The sequence below is a fragment of the Drosophila pseudoobscura genome, chromosome X (genome assembly GCF_009870125.1).
Source record: "Drosophila pseudoobscura strain MV-25-SWS-2005 chromosome X, UCI_Dpse_MV25, whole genome shotgun sequence".
In the NCBI taxonomy this organism is placed as follows: domain Eukaryota; kingdom Metazoa; phylum Arthropoda; class Insecta; order Diptera; family Drosophilidae; genus Drosophila; species Drosophila pseudoobscura.
Window position 1 is genome coordinate 66,336,736 of NC_046683.1, and position 22,124 is coordinate 66,358,859.

The 22,124-nt window shown below is 45.7% G+C and overlaps 1 protein-coding gene across 1 annotated transcript in view; it reads left to right on the top strand.

Moving 5' to 3' along the window:
- Nucleotides 1-63: 63 nt before the first annotated feature.
- The window catches only part of Hipk (Homeodomain interacting protein kinase), a 38,251-nt gene continuing 16,190 nt past the window's right edge, over nucleotides 64-22,124 (top strand). Inside the window, 2 exon segments of the mRNA XM_001354211.4 lie at nucleotides 64-424; nucleotides 4,941-5,641. Coding sequence (XP_001354247.4) covers nucleotides 5,377-5,641 — 265 coding nt within the window. The 5' untranslated portion in view covers nucleotides 64-424; nucleotides 4,941-5,376.

Genomic DNA, 22,124 nt, shown 5'->3' on the forward strand with positions numbered 1-22,124 from the left:
GAGGAATATGTAAAACAGTACTTGAGTTCGTCAGTATATTTACGGTATATTTTTAAGACGAGACGGTATATGTCGGTATATTTCTGAGGGTCGGACGGTTTAGTCACACTGAAAACGAGCGCGGAAAAACAACAAAAGGCGGTTGGCGGAAAACTGTAATCAGCACAATATCAGTGGAAAATTGAACAAGATTCGAGATTGTAATTTTTTATTTTTTTTTTGAACTGAAAACTGAAACGCGAGGAAGGCGTCGGGTGCCTCATAGTGCAGAGTGCGAATGAAAATATATTTTTTTTCAATGTGCAGCATACGGGCGTGTGCGTGAGTGAGTCGGAAAATATGGCGGCGATTGGGTTATGATAATCCAAAATAAATCTAAACTACACTTTCTTCACAACATGAAAATTCAATGAAACCACAAAAAGTAAGCAAGAATTTCAACAACATTTTTCCAAAAGCAAAAAGTAATTGAAGAGAGAGCGAGCGAGTGAGTTCTGTGTGTGTGTGTGTGCGTGTGTGCGTGCATGTTTTTTGTTGGTGTGTGTTTTTTTTATTGTTTTGTGTTTGCTGTGTGCGAGGAGAGCGAGCGAGCAAGCAAGAGAGAGAGAGAGAAACTCTTGAATTGAAAACGATGAACCTAAAGTAGCGCACGTAGCGTGTGAGAGGGAGAGATCAACACACTTTTCAATTGCATTTTTAACTTGTTTTCGCTGTAAAATTGTTGTTGCTGTTGCTTTTAGCAACAATATGGCGTACAGAAAAACATCTACAAAAGAGCTCTGCCATATGGAAAATGTGTGTGTCCTACCCCTTCCTCGCCTTGTTCCTACGGAAGGATGTTTTTTTGTGTTGAAATTCCCAAGCTGCCGTTAGCCATGTGGCCAGGGGACTTTTTTTTCATTCACATTTAATATTGGGTATTGTCGTATTTTGTGTGTTTGGGATTTATTGCTGTAGCTGTTGTTGGAGGTTGGTGGCTTGAAGGTGTGGACAGGGGGGTGAGGAGTAAGTGGTGTATGTTTTGGACTGGTCTTCCCCCTCCACCTCTCTTACTCCGCCAGCAGGCGCTGCGTCATCATCATCGTCGTCAAACGTCGACGATTCATCAAAGAAACGCCGCCGGCTGCTCTCCCAACAACAACAAAACGCTCAGGGGTAGCGTAAGACAGGGAGAGGGAGAGCAAAGCCAGAGAGCGCGTCGACTGACGCTCATTCATGCAAAGGATACCGAAATTCTCTCTTTTGCAGTCGCTGCCTGCTATGACTGCGCTGCTTACAGCGCTGGCTTCCTTCTCTCCTTTTCTCCTTCTCTCTTTTTTTTTGTGTGTGTTTTGTATGTAAATCATTTAAAGGGAAATTGTTGCACAACTTTAACGAGTGGGACCGTCCTTCGGCTTGTGGGTTTTACCCCCCTGCTCCTCCTGCTCCTCCTGCTCCCCCTGCCGAAGCAGCTGTCAATTAGTCTTTCCACAAGAACAAAAAAGAATCTAGAACATTGTGAAAAGCTTCCCATATGTTGAGTGTCCCTGTTCGTTCTTTCTCTCCCATACCCCGTTGAACAGCTGTTGAAAAGTTTTCCACAAATGCGATTACCAGTGGGTGACCGTTGCAAGGAGGGGAAGAGGGGTGGGGGGTGGGAGGCAGTGGAGGTGGGATAGTGGTTCCCTCCAGCTTTTATTGGCCTGTAATTGATGCCCCCTTCTGCTGTCCATTATTATACTGCTTGTTACACTGCTTGCCCCATCCCCTGCGCGTGCCACTCACTGGCTTGTCCTCCATATCGATGATTGAATTGCGGCGTAGGCGATGGAATTGTCGCAGGGCGAGGAGTAGATTGGTGGCGCTGGCATTAAATCCGTTTTCGCTGAAACGGGTAACCGTACACCCTAGAGGGTCAAGTCCGGAATCCCGCTGAGAGCGCGATCACAAGTCCAGAGAGAGTTCGATTACATTTCCATAGAGAATCTAGTAAACAGATTGTGAAATGGTATTTCGCTTAGGTTTCTGTTTGGAAGTGCACCGAAAAGGAGTCGCAAGAGGAGACATTTTGCATATTTCTCCCTTCTGAATCGGATTCTCAAACAATCCGACTTTGCTTTTACGGTTTAAAGCAACAATCTTTGGATATGAGAAATAGTGCAAATAATGTGGGTCCATTCAATTATTTACTCTTTAAACAGAAGCGCGGGGTCTTCTGCAGGCGATCTGTAGTTGTGTTCTTTCTATTTCTATAACCTCCCGCATTGTTACCATTTATGATAATGGCTATTAGAACCCTTATGTATTTCCATGATATGATGCCTGATGCTTGATGCTTGGGGGAGGAAATAACCCCTAAGTAGCTCTTTAACTGAATCTCAGCTCCCTAAATGGTTCCTTAATTTATACCATACCATACCCTTGTTTATGTGTCGTATTGCGTGGGTTGTGGCTGCGGCGGAATCCATATGGTTTCGTTTGATCCTTTGACGGGAAAAACCCACGATTTTCCACGGTCCCTGGGGGGCTCTTTCCTCCCGAAACACTCCCCCGATGTTCTCCCTTCTTCATCCTTCTGCGTCCCTCTCTCAGTCTCCCTCTTGCTGCATAGAGAGTGAAACTATAACTGTTTCTTGGTTTTGGTCTAAAAATATGCTCCACACTCACTCAATCACAAACACACTCACACTCACACCACCCACCCAACCGCCTCTCTCGCTCTCCCACTCTCTGCGAGTGTGTTGGTGTGTGTGTGTGTTAGTAATTAAGTCTGCCCACGGCTACCACACCTTCCTTGCCCCGCCCCCCCTACCTCCCTTTCGCCCATAAACCTCTCAAACCCATGCAACTATTTTTGCAAGGTGCCCCGCCCCTTTGCCGGTTCTTAGCCTCTGTCCCTAATCCAGTCGCCAACCGCTGCCTGCCGCCTCCACTGTCCCACAGTCCGCTGTCCGCTATCCGCTGTCCGCGTCGCTGCCCACCGCACCGTCGCTGCCGACGCAAATCCTTACGTGTCAAATGGAGCCACTCTCACGCGCTGATGGGTGGGTGGGTTGTTGGGTTGTTGGGTTGTCGGGCTGTTGGATTGTGTGCTGGGAAGAGCGAAGCAGGGTAGCCGCAGCACCCACGTAAGCAGCAAAAAAATAAAAAAGAAGTGATTTCGCGATACGTCCCCGGGGCAGAGGCAGCAGCAGCAGCAGAGAGGCAGAGGCAGCACCAGCACCAGAGTGAGACTGAAGCTTGCGCCGGCGCCTATTGACAGAGAGAGAGAGAGAGAGAGAGAGAGGGAGAGAGAGACAGCGGTTGAGCGAGCGAGAGAGCTCTGGGGCCTTTGGGGCTTAAACCTCAGTCGCAAGCCACCGTCGAGAGTCTTTCAGCAAACGGCGTGGCAAGCGGACGTTGCAAGCGGCACGCGGCAGGCAGCAAAACCAGAAAAAGGAGAAGAATTAAGAAAAACAGAGAGATTGTGTAAAGAGAGCGAGAGAAAGAGAGAGACACGTGTATGTGTATGTGTACGTGTACGTACGTGTATCCTCTGCCTGGAAGCTGCTGCTGCGGCAGCAAAAAGCAAGACGGTGAAGAGTAAGGTCCAAAAACAAAGTAAAATTCATAAATAAACAGAAATTCCGGCCGAAAAGGTGTCGCCTGATGGCAGGTGTCTCTCTATGGCTCTATGTTTGTGTGTGTGTGTGTGTGTGTGTGTGTGGGTGTGTGCGTGTGAGAGTGTTGTAATATTACGACTTAAGCCTTCTATGTCCGCAAACAAATCCACAAAAAAAAAAAACAAAAGCAAATATAAATATTAATTTAGTTGCACGCAAAAAAAGATTGCAAAAACAACAAGATGAAACGTGTTTTCGGGCCTATGACGACTGCGGCGCTGCTTGAGCTCTGCTTTAAGCGCTGCTTGGGCCTCTGTTTACAAATGTTCTGCTTAGACGCAGCGCTGTAGCACTGCTTTCTCGCTGCTTTGGCTTTAAAGTCCGCTTAGGATTTGCCTGGACACTGCTTTGGCTTTGCCTAGGATCTGCTCAGGCACTGCTTAAGCTCTGCTGTGGGCTGTGTGCTGCTTCTGGATACTTCTGCTTGATTCTTTGCCGGTTACCCTGCGTTGTCTCCCCAAGAAATTACAAAACAAATGCGTGTGTGTGCGTGTGTATTTTTGTTTGCCTGTGTCTGTGCCTGTGCGTGTTTGTTTTCGTCTCCTCTGCTCTGCCGCCACTTTGTTTTCAGCCTTTCCTTCCATACAGCTTTCCCATTCGCACTTCTTTGCCGAGCCGAGCCTGGATGAATGAAGAGAGCAACAGCGATAGAGAGTGTGAGAGAGAGTGTGTGGGAGAGAGAGGGAGGGCAGTACGCATTAATAACTCTGGAACCGGCTTTTTATTGTTTGCTTTTCAATGTTTTTGTTGCTTTTTCTTTTTCTTTTGGGTTTGTTTACGAAAAAGTTGCCGATTTTTTCGAATTATCGAGGGTTTCTTGGGAATTCTATTTTGTTTTTTTTTTGATAGCAAAGTGCGTAGAAAAAGAGAATCCCAGGCCCCACAGCCCCCTACCCTATCGACCATGTGTGTGTGTGTGTGTGCTTTGGGCCAAGTGCGTAATTTCCAGAAATTCTGTTTTTGCTTTCTGGCGTCTGTCGCTGTCGCTGCCCCGCCGCTGCCTCCCCCTCTCTGGCTTGTTTTGATAGGGGCCTCCTCTTTCTGTACGCTTTTTGCGTAGTTTTTTTTAGTGTTTCCCCAAGCGCAAAAAAAAAGAAATTTAAAAAAAATAGTAATTTATTTTTGGGTGTTGTTTTGGACAAAAACATTTGAATGGAAATTTTTCTAAAATCAAATTAAGTGAAAAGGTAGGCCGTTGTGTGTGTGTGTGTGTGTGTGTGTGTGTGTTTTTTGGATTCTATTCTATCTATTTTTCCCCTACTAATTCTAAAAATTTCCTCTTCTCTCTCTCTATTGCAGATTATCTTTTAATTTGTTAAAAATTGTCTTTGTCTTGGATAAAAAGGTTTTTGTAAATATATTTATAATTCTTCGTATTCAATTTTAATCAAAGAAAAACGATAAAAAGCTGCCAGCAAAAATTCCAAAGAAGGGAAATGAAAAATTGTCAAAAATACCAAAATTTGCAAACATTTGGTCAAAGGGAAATCGTTGCGACAACAAGAAGAAAATTTTGTACAAAACGAATTTGTAATTGTAAGGAAGAAAAAAGAAAAGGACCGACGCCGACCGCCGCCCGCTCCAAGGAAAACCACTCCAATGAGATCCCATTGAGTGTTAAGTGAGCAAAAGCAGTAGAGACGACAGAGAGAGTGAGAGAGGGAAAGAGGGAGAGACAGAAGAAGAGGAGCGTAATCAACCCAAGCCAATAGTCAGAGCGGGATAGCATGCGCCAATGAGAGCGTCCCACCAGCTGAGAGCGTCCGATTTCGTTGACTACGCTGCCGTCGTGGGAGTGGGAGTGAGAGGAGGAGTGGGACTGGGTCTAGGACTGGAATTGGGCGAAGGATCGTATTACAGCAGCGATCTAACGGCGTTTGTCGTGGAGCAGGAGCAGCGTCAGCAGCAAAGGGAAGCAGAGGCAGCGGCAGAAGCAGCAGCAGCAGCAGCGGCAGCGGCAGCAGAAGCGGCAGCGACAATCAAGCGAAAGCGTCAAACAGGTGAGTGTGCTGTGCAAGAGTGCAAGCAGTGCATGTGAAAGCAGTCCTTCTGCCAGAAGGGACCTGCACCCAGAAACAGCTATTTATAGGTCTTATATTCCATTTAATTTCCTTTGCGGACTGTCCGTGCCCCTCCGCTGATAGCACTTATCGATTGCTGACAATCGTTTCATTTGGGCCCCGAGTTATCGTTATCAGACACGCGCCGAGGGCAGCAAATCGAAAGTGGGTTCTTATTAATAATATTACATATAACATATATATATTTTATATATGTATATTTGTTTTTGTTGTTGCCTGTGGCTGGTTCTGATGCCTCTTCTATTTCGCTTCTTATCGCTTTTGCCTGTTCCCCTCCCCGTCCCCTATCCTGCCCCTTTTCCATTGTTGATTATCACAAAAGACGCCTTGGTTACTCGAGAGAGTGAGGGAGAGAGGGAGCAAGAGCAGCTCACATGGCTTGCTCTGCTCTCTCCTTCCCAGAGACATTCCCAGACTTTTGGCTTCTCCTCCTCCTCCTCCTCGTTTTTCACCGTCTTTGGCTTACTCTTTCACGCTATCTCTGATTACGATTGCATGCTGAAACATGTCTGTCTCAGCATTTGACACACTCCCCTCCCCACCCCTTCTCTGAACTGCTTCTGACACCCCTACACAGTCACCCCCCTCACCCTGTACAATCCCTTATTGGGTATATTTTATTTCTTTCCCAAGTGCCCAACTTTTGAAAGTCTCTCCGTACGGGGATTTCTATATCCTATAGCTAAGATAATCCCACATTTCAAACTGTAGTTCCAGTCTAAAAATATGGCATCCATCGGTAGAAGCGATCTTTAAGGGTATACAAAATTTTAGACCAAGAAGCTTGAACTTTTTTTTTGTAATCTTTTATTCTCTGTTGATGTTTTTATTGCCTTGAACTTTTGTTGTTGTTGTTGCTTTCGGTTTTTGTTGACTCTTCCTCTTCCTCCTTCTCTTATTCTTATTCTTCTTCTGGTTTTCTGCCTTACTTTATTCGCCTGTTTTTTATTTTGTGAGTTTTTTTTATGACTATTATGATTTATTGTTTGATATATCACACGCTTCCCAAACACACACACACACACACACTCGTACAGCCCCACTCCATTCCATTCCGTTGCGTTCCATTCCATTCCGTTCCGTTTCTCGTTGAAAATTCCAGCGGACGCAATTACCACCCCAATTGTCTCCCAATCTAAATTTGTCTTCTTCTCTTCCTCCCTCATTCTCCGGCCTCTCCTCCGCCCTCCCTCCCTCCGTCCCTCCCTCCTTCCACTGCTTGTCTGCTTTTCTTTTCCCTATATTTACTTTTCGCTTATTGCGACTTATAAAAATATTTGCCGTAGTTGTTATTTCGTTTTTCGGTTTTCGAGTCCGAGACCTGGAAATGAAACTGGAACTGTGGGAATATTTTCTGTGGTTTTTTGTCTTTATTTTGATTTTGTTTATCGGGATTTTTGGTTTTGGTTTTAGTTTTGGTTTAGTCGAAATGTTTATTCGATTTCGATTTCTGGTTAAGGGCGTGGCCATGCCCCAATTGTCGGTGGATTTCTGTGTGCTTTGTACCAAAATTGTATTGTATATTGTACATTCATACATACATATGTACATATGTATATTTTGCTTATCTTGTTGACATTTACCCCCATATCTTTTTGGTTTGTTTGCGAATTTTCCGCCCATCCACATTGGTATTTTCCATCGTTTTTGTGGATTATACCGCATTTTCCACTTATCTTATTGGTATTTTTATTATCGCTTATCTGCTGGCTTTTGGTGGGTGGAAATGTTTGGAAATTCATTTCGGACAGCGATACCGAACGGAGATAAAGATTTGATTGGTATTTTAATGGAAAATTAGTGGATATGGGGTTCCTAGAACAGGATTGAATAAATAAACAAGTTGTATCCCAGTTCCGAGAGAACTCAACGAACAAGCAGTATTCCCACTTTGGTAAAGGTTTCCCTCTCAAGAGATCATCAACAAAATACCATCAAAAGGGCAGGGAAAAGGCATTTTTTTGAGAGTTTTCGAGTGCTGCACAGCTTTCTTTATCCATCGGTGATCTCTGATCTCCCGCCGCACATCAAACCCCATTCCCTGCCCCAATTATCGTCTCGCTTTAACGTTCTTGACTTCCTCTGCGGTTTTCCCTCTCTCTCTCTCTGCCTCTCTCTGGAGATCGACGCTTGCTTTGTTGCTGGACTTTCGCTCATAAATCTTTGTCGTTTCTGCTAATATTTTTGCCCTCACTGGTGCCCTTTCTCCCTCCCCCTCTCTGTCCCCCTCTCCTGTGGATCGCATTGAGTGTGGGAGTGAAAGGAGCCTAGACACAGCTGCACTGCAGACACTCGGGCCACCTCTCTTCCTGCTCCACTCCACACTCTCGGACTGTCTGTCTGTGTAGGTGTTCCTTTTTTTTTTTTTGCAATTTCTCTCTGCAAACACACACACACACACAGACAGAGAGCCACACGTACGTTCATAACCGGTGCGAAGCCTGTTCTGCTCTCCTTTTTAGCCTGGTTTACAGTTGTTTTTGGGCAGCTTTAATAGCGGCGGAGAATCTTTCACTTTGCCTCCTTGTTTTGGGTTGGCGCTGTATACTGCTTGCTGCTGCCGCTGTTTACTGCTTTCTGCTTGGCTCCTTGTTGATTGATGCCCTTATTCGAGACATTGTATCGTGTGAAATATTAGAGATGATAACGTGAGAGCACGGGGCACCCTGTACCGCCTGGAGGAGGAAGGTCTGTCTCTGGGAACAGGTTCCACCACAGCACCGCCGCCTCAAGAAGAGGTGACAAACAGGTTCCACACTCGTTCCCCAAAAAGGGAAATTGGTACACGCGTGCATCTCTCATTAAAGCAGTTCCCGACTGCTCTCTCTCCGTCTCCCCCTCCCTCTGCCTCTCCCGCTTCTTCTCCCTCTTCTTCTTCTCCTTTGACTTGCTGTTGTTGTTGGTTATGTGATACGTTAATGGCAGCCCATGCCCATGCCCATGCCCAGGCCCAGGCCCTGCTTCTGCTTCTGTTTATGGGTATGCGTGTGCGTGTGCTTTCTGTACACACACACACAGGCACACACACACAAAGCGCAAAAGCCACAGCCACAAAAGTAGAGAAGCAGCGACGCAGCAGCGAAGGTTTCTTCAAAGCGTCACAGCCCACGCACCAGAAGCTCCACTCCGATGGGAGAGGGCGAGGGAGACGGAGAGAGAGAGGCAGACAGAGATAGTGGGCAAAGCTCACATGTCAATCATATACTTTGACGACTCCTAGCCTCCTTCCTCCTCCGTCCTCCCTCCTTCTGGCACTGCTTTCAAGCAATTCCCTTGGAACATACTCCATCCACACTGCTTGCCGTCCTTCCTTCCTTCCTTCCAGCAGTGCACTGCTTGCGTTTGCTATTGCTGTTGAATTTTCTTAAATTTTTGCAGAGAGCGGCATACAGGGTGATAAGAGGCAGAGATACAAAATGTAAATTGAAAATTTCCATGCAAAACATCACGTAGCACGTAGGCCGCCCCAAGAGCACACACACACACAGGCACACACAGACACACACCGAAAACAGACAACAGAAAAACGGTAAAGAAATGTAATTCAGTTTCAGTCTCGGACTCCGATTCGGAGTCGTAAGAGCCTCCCCAGTAGAGCCGTAGAGCCGTAGAGCCAACGACCGACCCAAAAACCGCGCGTTAATCCCATGAATATAGTCATAGGCCTTGCAAATGAATAATGAATACGGGATTCAAGGGGAGAGAGATCGTCTTGGCGATCGCCCTACTGGAAGTCGAACTCTCGACGCGGCTCCGCAGAAGGTCAAAGGGAGAGGGGGACACCCCTCTGGCACCCCAGAATGAGGGGGAGGGCGGGAGGCAATGAGCAAAATACTGATAAGACGCAGATAAAGCGGAATAGCCAAAAATTATCTTTATTTCGACATGCGAGCCCTTGGAGCAGGGGGGAGGTAAGGGCTCGGGCCCCATTCGATGCATTCTCCTCGTGGATGGGTGGGTCCCTCCCACTAGAGCCTTCACTGTACGACGTGGTCGTTGATGTATGATTGATAGGGTCAACTTATTCGAGGCCCAGACGACATGGAATGCTTTTTGTGGCCCTGAAGGTGACACGGACCGAGAGAGAGAGGCGAAAAAACGAGAAAAAGTACTCGAAATTAATGGCAAAATGGAGGGCAATGCGGGGGAAGTGGGATTGGGGGGCATATTTCTATGAGTACTATATTTTGTAATACTTTTATTTCATTCTTTCGTTGCAGGTAATTCATACAAAAATTAATGATGGATTGAGGGGCCTTTTGCATCGTGATTAAGTGAGTTTTTGGGGGTCTTTTTTGGCATCGAATATGATTACTTTTCTAGCGATGGGTCTAAGGTGCTCTCTCATGGATCTCTCGCTGTCTCTCGCTTCATCTTTGGAGCAGCAACTTTGAGAAATCGGACCAGTTTTCGGGGCAGCGGTGGGGGCTTTCGAGAACTTGTTTCTCCCGTGGTTTGTTGTTTTTTTTTTAATTGAAAATAAAACTTCAATCTCTTGCTGCTCCACCGCGGGTACTGCTTCTCCACTTCTCTCTCCCCATCTTCTCTTGGAGCTTGGAATGGCGACAAATGGAGGTCAAACTTGAAATTCATCATTCACCCAAAAACAAAAACAAAAAAACAAAAACACCAGACAAAAAGCAACAAAAAACACGCTTTAAAAAACAGTTGAAAGAAAATTCGCATTCGTTCCCTCTCTCTCGCTTTTGCACTGCTTGCTCTGTTAACCCTCTCTGGGGGCCCCCCTCCGCCCCCTGCCCCCCGCTGGCGTCTGGTTTAACCCTCGTTTTGGGAAGCGGTAAACCTTGAGGTTGTTTGTTTTTGTCGAGCGGCGATTGTCGAGCGGACGGCAGCTGTCAATGTCTGCCTCTGCCTCTGCCTCTGCCCCGCCGTCACTTGTTTTATTGCCGCCGATACGTTCTTCGCTGTAGCTGTGTGTATCTGTGTGTATTTTGTATCTCTTATATGTGTATTATTTTTTGTATAATCTGTAGCTGTATAATTCGAGTGCGTGTGACAATGCAGGGCCTCTTATTCGCAGCGGCAGCAGCAGCGGCAGCAGCAGATACAGATACAGATACAAATGCACAGTTGCAGATACAGGCACAGATACAGATACAGATACACGCGATACGTTGTCTATGGAAATTGAATCTAAATTGGGTTAACAAGTGTTAATGAACAATTCCCACAACAACAAAAACAGAACAACAAAACTGCATCAAAAAGGGAATGGAACGGAATGGAAATGGAAATAGGGAGAAAACAGAGCGAGAGAGAGAGCGATGATTGTGTGGGAACCGGAGAGGCAGCACAGGCCGGCGAAATGCTGATGTGAAAAGTACAGTAACCCTCGTCAACAGCCCTGGAGAATGTCAAGCGGAGAACTGTTGTGAGAATGTGAGACTCTTTGGACAAAAAGCCTACAAAAAAAAGAAAGAATTTCGAAAGAAAAGAGAGAGTATGCACTCGAAGAGATCTCTATCTCTGTACAAGGAGTCTCTGCTAAGGCCAGTCCCGGATACTCTTTCTGGCTCAGAACTCTGCCCGTGTTCTTCCTCAATTCTCTCCAGAATATCCCCCTGTTCTCCATTCGTTCTCTCTGTATAGAATCTTACCCTATTCTCTACCATAAATATTTCATTATAGCGAAAGCTATCCTCTCGGTCTATCAATTGTTTTGCAAATCTCCCCCCATACACTGCTTGAACTCTCTTTCAAATCTCGCCCTCCACTGTTTGAATTATCTTTCAAACCTCCCCATCCACTACTTTTAAATCTCCCTATAAACTGCTTTAATTCACTTTCAAGTCTCCCTCTAAGTTGCTTTAATTCTCTCCAAAATCTGCCCAAACACTGCTTTAATTATCTTTCTAACCTCCCTCTATACTGCTTGAGAAGTCTCTCAAATCGTATCTTATACTGCCTCAATTCTCTTTCAAATCTTCCTCCAAACTGCTTTAATTCTGTCTAAAATCTCCCAGTGTTCTCCTATAATTCTCTCCACAAGGCCATAATGGGCTTGTCTTCTCTTTCCCCTTCAATTCTCTCTACAAAATCCTCCTCCATATCGTATTCTCTTATCTTCCTCCCTCTCTCCTTCAATTATATTTACAATTTCCTCTTCCTCTTATTCTATGGCCATATCGGTTTCCTTCTCTTCCTTCTTCTCTAATTTCTATTTCAATCAATCAATTTTTAATGAAATTTCATTCATTCGTTCGTTGTTTTTTTTATTTTTTTGATACCTTCTACTTTTTTTACACGTATTTTTTGGCAGTCCTACCTGTGGGGCGGAGATTACGCAAATCAGATCAAAAACAGAAGAAGAAGAGGAAGAGGAAAGGGAGAGGATAACGAAAGAATCTTTGCACAAAAGAATGAAAAACGAAATGAAAGTAGAATCAAATTAAATAATATCAAAAGCTGCTTAGACCCAAGGGCATTCGTGGTGGGGGCTGTGGGGCTGTGGGGGGGCGTGTGGGGGAGTGCTCTCTTTGTGTGTGTGTGTGCAACAAAGTGGGCGATAAGTGAAAAGAAAAACAACAACAGAAACAGAAACAGACAACAAAACACACACAAAAATAAATTGTATAATAAAGGTACAGAAATAGAAATTCTCGAAACTTACACAACACCCACGCCCCCCAAAGAGTCGAGGGGGCGGGGGGCGGTTGGCAGGGGGATGATTCAGGGCGTAATTGGCGAAAGGGGCGGAAGGGTTCTACCTCTCCCCCCCCCCCACAACACATTAAACGCAATTATAGAAAGTCAATTGAAAAGCCCGGCGCTGCCGTGGAAAAGGTTAAAAAAAACCGAAACCGAAACAGAAACAGAAGGCAGGGAAACGAAGCTCTGGCTACCCTTTGGAAATCTCCCTAGAGCCATCCAGGAGCTGGAAGAAATATCTAGCAAGGTTCTGCCCAGAACGGGAATACCCTGCCCCGTTCGAGGGACGGGGGATCCCCACGCATTGAGATAATAGAGAGATGGAGATACAGAGATACACGTGCCTCTCATTCTCAGTCTCAGTCTCTATCTTTATCGCTTTGCCTTTTTGCTAATTCCATTGTCATTCAGCGTGGGCCGGGTCGGGCCCTGTGGGTGTCGTCTCCATTCAAATCCTTTTGGCCCTGCTCTGGGGGACAATGGGGGACAAAGTAAACAAAACGGGTGACATCCAGAGATAGAGCTAAGGAGCGGGAGAGCGGCCAGGCGATGCTCGAGGCATCACTGTAGGCGCCTTTAGGTACAGTCATCACTGTGCAGAGGGCCCCTCCCTCCCTCCGCCCTGCCCGTTTTTCGCAAGAGCTTAATTGTGTAAAGCTCTGCCTCTCTCTCCCACTGGGGCTTAACAGCTTAGGGATCTATTCATTGGTGCTCGTAATCCGCCCACTCTCTCTCTCTCTCTCTCTCTCCCCCCTACGCTCTCTGCTCTGCTCTCCTTTTCAATTATTTTCGCTTATCGACGAACTATCTTTAGTGGCGGCTCTCTCTGTGTGTCCGCTTTCTACAGGTGTGTCTGTCTGCCGCACCCCGCACCCCGCCCACGTCCCTCTGCCTCTTGCCTGCCGTTATGTATGTATATATCCCCCCGTCCCCCCTCCCCCCTCCCTCTCTACCTTTTGTGGTTGCAAATTCGATGACTAATAGATGGTTTTTTTCGCTGTCGCTGTTTGCCCCCGTGTCGGCCCCCGTGCTGCCTTTTAAGCCAAAAACAAGTTTTCTACTCCGCTATTATTATTAATTATTGTTATTTTTGCCATAAATACACACACACACACACACACACACTCGTAGATCGTTTGGATAACCCTCTACCTTTCGAACAAAAGTCGCTATTTTTTCGGAGGGGGGGTGTGGGCAGGGGGCGGGGGACGGGGGCTTCTATTTATCATTGAAAACCGTACCGTATCGTACCATAAAAAACAGTATTTTGTGGCTGCGATATCCGGATATGTCCCGTATGTCGGGTTTCGACTCGAGAGACACTTTTATTTGTTGTCTCTGCTGCTCCCAAGGTTGATTTCGGAGTTGTCTTTGGATTTATCGATTCCATTTCCATGTAATCGGATGTGCTGCTTCACAGATCGGCACCCCCCCCAAGGCGGTAGGAGGCCAGCGGTGGGGGGAAGTACAAGAAGTACATTTTGTTTAGAGGAAATGGCACTGTATTTATTTTTGTACCCCCCAAGTCCGGTCTCCAAGATATCCACCTTCCATCTGTGGAGCCACTGAGCTTTTTCTGAGGCATTCTTAGTCCAAAATGGGTTATTGTGGGGGCCAAAAGGTACGAGAGATTCAACCATAAACTGGCATCAATATATCTATATATATTGCCTCGAAAACGTATAGTTTTAGCACTAATTACAGGGCACCAATTGAGGCAAAGACTACTTGGAAACTCCGTCTCTTTGGAGCCCTTTTTACCGCTTGAAATGTGCCCCCATTTCTATGTGCAAATGTGCCACAGTGCTACTTCTTTAGATATTCTGTAGAAGATTGAAAAACTGTACAAAACTGAAGCTCAAATGGAACTAACCCTAGGGCTCTTCTCTGGCTCCACCCTCCACCCGCTGGCCGTTACTCCTGCGATCTATTGAGAACATCAGTCTGCAGTGCATTTTCCCTATCGCTTTTCATCTAGAAATAAATGTTTTCTTTTTCCTTCGCCTTTTGTTATTGTAAATTGCACGACGCCCCAATCTTTAAATCTGAAATTGTGCATAAAATAAATATATTTTCAAAATGCAAATATGAAAACAGAAAGGAAAGGCGGGAAGGAATGACGACAAAAGTTATGCCACGGCCCCCTCTTGCACCTCTTGCCCCTCTTCCACCTCTTTCTTTCTCTTATTCTGTGGTGCTGCACTTAAGAAAAGACTGCAAAAAGGGGAACAAGATAGCAGCACAAAAAAGTACCCAAAAAATAAGAAGAAAAGTACCTTTTGTTTTTTGCGTAGAGGGTATGCCTGTATTTGCTGGAGGTTTGAGGAGAGCCAGAAGACAGCCCCTAAAGGGGAGATCTGGGGGGGTTGGTTTGTAGATCTTTAAACCCGCTTTTTTCAAAAGAATTCCCCAAAGAGTGGAGTGCATCTTGCAAAGGGTATCCATCGCTCTTGTCTCTGCTTTGGGCCCTGCCTCTCCTCGTCCTATCCTACATATTTGCCTGTCTTATTAAATGGCTAAAATTTAAATATTTAAAATGAGAATTGCCTCCGCTTTACACGGGGGGTTGGTTGCCACAAGGGGCAGGGAGGGGGGCAGGTATGGGAGCCACGCCTTTTCAATATATTTTTTGGTCGAGCGAAAGGTGCCTCTCGTCTCCCGTCTCACGTTCCGTTCGCTTCCTCTGTTGTTCTGGTTTTTTGGTAATTAAGTTGAAAATATTCTATAGCTGCCTCCCCAGCCCTCACCTCCCCTCCCCTCCCCTCCTCTCCTCTCTGGCTCCTCTTTCTTCTTTACAGTTTCTTTTTTCTCTTTTTTTTTTGTGTGTGTTGCACGCATTTCTTTTCTCTGCTGCCGCTGCTGTTGCTGCCACTGCCATCGTGAAGGTGGGGCAACGGCGCCAATGAGGGGCAGACGTTGACGTTGACGTTGGCGTCGCTGTCGCTGCTGTTGTTGACCGCTGAGTAGGGCAATCGTCGTTGTTGTTGTTGGTGTTGTTGTTGTAGTTTGTGGCTTTTGTTGTAATTTCTTTGCATATTTAATTACAGAATTGGCTGCCATTTCTACACCCCAAAAACCCACCCAGCCCCCCCGCCCTCCATTTCCTGCTGCTCCTGCCTCTCATTATTATTATTATTTTTATCATTCTCCTTTGTGAGGCCAGGCGCCTTGCCCCACCCCACCCTACCCCGCCCCGCCCCGCCCCGCCCCGCCCTGGCCTGCCTTGATGGAGATTGCGTTTTTGTTCTTAATTTTCGTCTTATTTTCTATTCGTTGGAAATCTATTTTGGAACACAGCTGATCGGATGGGATGGGATGGCAAACTGTTATACTTATGTACGTTCTATGGAAACGGTAATACAGTAAAAGCTCGCTTGGGGGGACGGTCAGAGAGGGGTCGCCTCAAAAAGGGGGATTGGCTAGGATGGTAGGAGGGAAAGACAGAGTTCTTTGCATGTTTTATTATTAACCGAAAGGGTGCTGTCTTAAGCGAACATAAAGGAAACAAAAATACTAGAAAATACTAGGAAAAATACTGGAAAATACTAAAATACTATTACAGAAAAAGTTAAAAGTAAATTCAAGAAATAAAGAGTAAAAATACTAGAAAAATACTATAAAAATTACTAACAAATTGTAGAAAATACTGTAAAATTACTCAAAAAAGCCACGTATGTGATGCCTTAATGCAGCATTGTGGAAAAATACCAGAAATTCCAATAAAGAGTGAGCGAGGAAAGAAAACAGAAATTTTCGGCTCTGACACAGTGAAAACTGCGATTCCTGCTGCGTTCAGTCCGTTCGAAGTGAATCGATTCGGTTGGGAGTTCATTCAGGGCTCTACTGTACTCGATTTCGTGTCCCACTGTAGTACACCCGCGTAGTGGCCATAATTCCAGGCAGTATATCGTCTAATCTCTTTTGAATTGTTTATGAGGCTTGACTCATGACTGGAAAGCGGAAAAAGTACAGATGGTAAACGATAATACCAGATACCGACCCTCGCCTATAAAAATAGTTACAGATACCAGATACTCGCGGCTGTAAAGCATTGGGGATATAAAATAATAAAGGAGAAATCGATGGAGCGATAAAGTGTAAGGCTCCCCCTCTGTGGGGTTACTCCCTTGTAAATCTTTCCGTAATCTTTCAGTATCCCCCCCCCCCCCCCCAATCGAACCATAGCCCAGACCCTTTGCCAAGCCCAGCTTTTCCGCTTTCCCCATTCCCATCGCAAGCTGGGAAATTCCGCAGTCCGTGGAAAATATTCCATAAATCTAAAACAAGAATCTCTCTCTTCCTCTCTCTCTCTCTCTCTCTCTGTGCCTCTCTGCTCCTTTTGTTGTTATGAAAATACCACAACATTAATTATGAATTTTTGTATAATTTTATAATTTATTAAATTAATGCTTTACATTTTTTTGTATAATTTATAAAATTAATTTAATGCTTATTCGCTGTGCGATGAATTATGTTAATGGCTATCGCTGTCCCTGTCCAGCCTGCTGTCTCTTTCTGGCGGGGCAGGGGGGTGCAACTACACATTGAATGGGCGCCAATGCTTCTCTTTCAGTCTCTCCGTCGCTTCTCTCTCCCACAGTTGCCTTTTCTCTCTCTCCCTCCCTCTCTGTTACTTCCCACTCTCTTTAACCAATTGAAACTTGTCGCTTGCCCCCTGCCCCCCCCACCCTCTAGTGTCTGCTGTCTGTTAGATGGGGCTTGTGCTGCGGTGCTGCGGTGCTGCGGTGGGGCTGTGGGCAGGGGCTTCTTCTGGCGCTGTACTTGACGGCGTCGTCTCTGACTCATAGTTTGTTTTGTCCACTTCCACAGCCACTGCCTCCGTCGACGCCTCCGTCTCTGCCTTCACTCGGAAACTGTTGCAAATACATACCCTGCCTCTGCTCAGGCATTGGCTGGGCCTTAAATATGAATATATAGCCATGGATAGTACTGTAGTTAGGAGATCTCTCTGGGAACCAGCCCTCTTTCCAGCATCTATGAACTTCTACTTCCCCTAAGAGCTTTTTACAGCTTTTCAATCATTACTTTCGAATCGATGCGGGCTTTTGTCTTGATTCATTCCCTATATCTCTGGGTACTCCCCGAATCGCAAAGGGAAGGGTATCCCCGAAAAGACTCGCTTTTGCCGTGTTTTATGCCCCGTTTATGGCTTTCTGTTTTTGTTTTTGTCTGTGCCTTTGCTCTGCCTCTTACTCATCTGCTTCTATTAGTCATTGGACATTCGGTGAAGTGAAATGTTGCAACATAAACCTCCCCCTCCCTGTCCCCCTCCCTGTCCCCCTCCCCGTACGCCTGTGGTTCCACCCCCCAAAAAGGGCTTATAGACCATGATGTCAGCACAGTCATAGTCTGGCTCTGCCATAGCCACAACGCCACACCACCCCCAGCTCCCCCCCATTCCGTGCCCCATTCTGTGGCCCCTGCCCTTAACCTACACCAATGTCATTGAGAGTTTTTCCTCCATCGACAAACACAGCGCAAAAGTTTGTGTTCATTTTTTTGTTTGGGTTTTTCCCCGTCTGTTTTTCTTTATTTCTCCTTGTGCTTCCTCTTCCTCCTCTTCCTGTGCCCCACCCCCACTCCCCCGCCTCTTGTTTTGTCTGGTTCTTGAGGAATTTTCTCTCTCGTGAGTGCCGCCGCTCCTTGAGCTCCTGTCTCCACTCCTCCTGCCCGGCGGCTGCTCCCTGCATTCCTTATCCCTCATCTGGCATATCTGTAAGTTGTTTCTTTTTGCTCAACTTTTGTTCCATTTTTATGTTAATTTTTTGAGGAATTTTTCACATTTATTTAGCATTTTTTCCCTCAAATTTTGTTTGCTTTCTTTTTTATGGCGTTTTGATTGGCGGCCACTCAATTTCTCCTGCTTATTATTAGGGTTCTCTATTAGGGTAGTCCTCTCTCTTCCTTCTCCTTCTGCCTCCTTTTCGCCTATCGTGCCATCTGCTTATACATAATTCCATTCCCAATCCCAAATTTCCTTCAAATTCGTTTTCGGACTTGAAGTTTTCATTTCCGTTGAACTATTTTCCGTCTCTCTGTGTGTGTGTGTGTGGGGGGGGAAGTTACACGCCCACTTTTATAGGTACAGTTGGGGAGGAGGGGTTGGGGGATCTTCTGTTATTTTTCGGGTCTTTGAACTTGTTTTTCTTTTCGCGTTTTTGCGGCTCGTAACATTAAATGTTGCGTTTTGTTGTTCGGTGTCGGTGCCTCCTCCCCCCTCCCTCCTCCCCCCCTGCCTCCTGCTGTTACTTGCATGTTTCCTCCTCCCCTCCCCCCTCCTCTCTTGCTCGCTCTGTTCTCCCTGTGGTTAGCTTTTAATGGCGCTCTGTTGCCTGAAATGAAACACATTTCGTGCGTTTTATGCGTTGTTCTGCTCACCCTGGCGTATGAGTAATATTTTCGAAATTCCCCTCACATTGCGCATACGTCGCGATGTTCCTTCGGTTTCCCCATTAATAATGGAATGTTTTTGTACCCTTGGATTGTATTCATGGCAAATCATTCGATAGTTTCGAGAGTGCTAGAAAATAGAAGAAATTAATGTGAATGAATGATGGGAATAAAGATATACATACCTATTCGTGTCATTAATCGATACTAATCCCCTCTCCCCGCCACTCCCCACTCCCCCCTTCTATGCGCAAAACAAAGTGTTGTTTTTAGTGAAATAATTTCCATTGCATCGACTGGCTGCATATTTTATAATATTCAGCAGGGGGAAAAAAAACAGATACACGAGCCAGAAATTGGATTGTTTTTCCATTCCATCGAAAGGGAGGGGCAAAGGGTGAAAGGGGGGTCAATAGTGGGTCAGAGGACTGCATTGGGTGCAAGAATGAGGCTTGGCCCATTAGCTCAGTAAATAATTCATGTCGTTCGAGTGATACCCCCCCCCCCCTTCCCCTCCTCTCATAGCAGGAACAGGAATCCAGCCCGACTCCTCGCATTATCGAACATTTCGCAGCAGATAAGGAATCGAGCATGCCTTTATTTCCGTTATCATTCACAGCTGCAAAAGTAATACTCGTATGACCCCCATCCCCCTCCTCCCCAGCCCCACAGTTATGACTCTTATCAGCGCCTTATAAGGGGAATGCATTTAGCATTCTCTTGCTATCTCTTTCTGGCATCTGCCCTTTCCTAAAGTGCGAAAAGTAACCAAAAAAAAGAGTGAACCGCAAAACCGTAACAGCAACCGTTAAAAGCTCTTCGCACTTTGCTGGCTGAGAGAGAGAGAGACAGAGAGAGAGAGAGAGAGCCATAGCGGGGGTGGTACATTCTTACAAATGCACACCTACGTGTGTAAGGGGAGGAGAGGGCCACAGCGGGAGAGGGCTAGCCAGAGAGGGAGAGCGGATGGACCCATAACGGGTGGCAGATGTTGTGTATGGTAATGTCATTGCACTCTCCCACTCCCACTCTCGGACATGCACTCTTCTCATCATTATCGTCATCATCTTAAACCGCAGCAGCAAAAGCAAACAACAACAACAACAACAATAAGAATGACAAATTTCAACACAAATAGCAAATATTGCAACATGCTCATGAATTACGGTATTGAAGAAGGAGGGGGAAGGAGAAGAAGAGAACGATTTTGGGCAGATAATGATGTAGATTATGAATGGAAGATGTAGAAGAGCCAAATGTGAATGAGAAATGAAAAGAAGAAAGGATTAGTAGAAGCCGATGATGGATAATCATAGAGCGGGTTTTATACTCTAAATAGACGAAAATGGAGAGAAAAATGTATGTGATTTCATCATATTTGCCAGGAGAAGGTTTTTACCAAAGAAAATGTTGGAAAACCCCAGCGAATAGTGTTTTTTTATCGCTTCCAAAGTCGAGATATTATGCTCCTTTGAGTAAACTCATCATTTCTTATCCGCGGCACCCATTGTGATGGGGCCGCTAATTCATAACGAAAGAGCACCCCCCACTACACCCCCCCCGCCCCTTGACAGACAGCCCAAAAGAAAAGAATGCATTTGAGATTTGAGAAGAAAATTCTGCACAAATAAGAAATTCCATTACAAGAGACTGAAAAATATTTTCCAATTGCTTTTGCTGCTGCATCGCATCTCTGCCGCTTCTCTGCCTCTCTGCCTCTTCGTCTGTCGCTTTTGACCGAGATTTTTCTGTCGGGGACAAAGTCGAATTTCTGCTTTTGCTTCTGCAACCCTCCACCACCCCCCCCTAGCACCCGTCTTTGCGCTTAATGCGATTTCAATTGTGAACAGCAGAAAGAGACACGAGCGCCAGAGCGAGAGAGACAGAGAGAGAGAGAGAGGGGGAGAGAGGGAGAGAGGGAGAGAGGGAGAGCAAATCAATGGAATGCGAATCAATAATCTTAAAGTTTTGTTTTCATTTAAATTGCATTGCCCATTGCTCCATTCCACGTTTGCCTTTGCGTTTGCATTGCAGTTTTTTCTTTTGCTTTTGCTTTGCTTTTTTTTGTATCTCTGAATTTGCATTGGTTTTGGTTTTGCTTCTGCTTTATGCAGTGGTGGCTGCAAATTCGCTGAATTCGTGATTTCTCATTTGCAGCTCCGCGCTTGGCTTTTCCTTTCGTTCCACCCTCGCCCTACCCGTGCCTTTCCCCCTTCCCTGCAATTTGCTGTTCATTTACGTGTGTCTTTTATCATTATTTTTGCGTTTATTTTGTGTGTTTTCAATCAAATTGACACGCTTTCCCTTTTTTGCTTAATTTCCTTTACTACGTCGCCTGCCTGCCAGTCGCTGTCTTCATTTGCTTTTGGCTTCTCCTTTCCTTTCCTTTCTTCTCGCTTCGTTTCGTTTCGCTTCCTTCTTTAGGCAGTTTTGTATTTGCATTTAAATTACATTGGAAACTGAAATTTGAAATCGTTTGAGGTTTTTTCGGGTCTGCTGGGAACGAACCCGAAAAAGTCTGTGGGACTGTGGGATTGGCCTGAACTTTGGAACGGCCGCGAGAGGCCGGGGAGGAGGCGCACGGGGCACGGCGCCGTTAATGATCCCTCATGGCGCAAAAAGAAAAAAAGGATCCGAGCTGGACTCGAGAAATATGAAATAGAAAAAAGCAGAGTCAAAGGAAAACGATGAATAATCAAGTAGGCAAGACACATCAAATTATGCAAGAGTGAATGATTGAGTGCCATGTGGCTCGCCCAATGCTGAAGGCATGCCAGAACCAAAGCAGCGAAGCTGTTCCTCAGTCTGGACAGAGTCACGAAAAAGTGAACGATTTCGAGCAAACTTCCAGCAAACTAATTATAAATTTTATTTCTTTCCCCAAACGAATCTGCTTTTATTTAATTCATTTCATTAGAGCAAGCGTTTGGCACATGCAAGCAGTGTAAGTGATTAACCGTAATAGTTCTCGTCCACTGCTAATGCAGTTTTTGTGTGTGCGCGTGTTTTCCCATTCTTCTTTGCGCTCGCATGCGTCAGATGTGTTGTTGTTGTTGTCGTCGTCGTCCAACCAACAAAGTGTCGTTGTTCCAGTTCACTCGATGATGATGATGATGACGATGATGACGACGATGATTATGACGACTTGTTAGAGTGTGGGCAAAGCGCAGGGAGTGGGGGGGATGCTGTTTGGTTTGTCTGACGTGACGCTGGGAGAGCGCGACACACAGAGAGAGGGAGAGGGAGAGAGAGGCAGAGAGGCCTGGTTTGCTCGGATGCTATTTATGTTTGTAGTTGTTCTTGTTCAAGTCTCGTCTCAAGC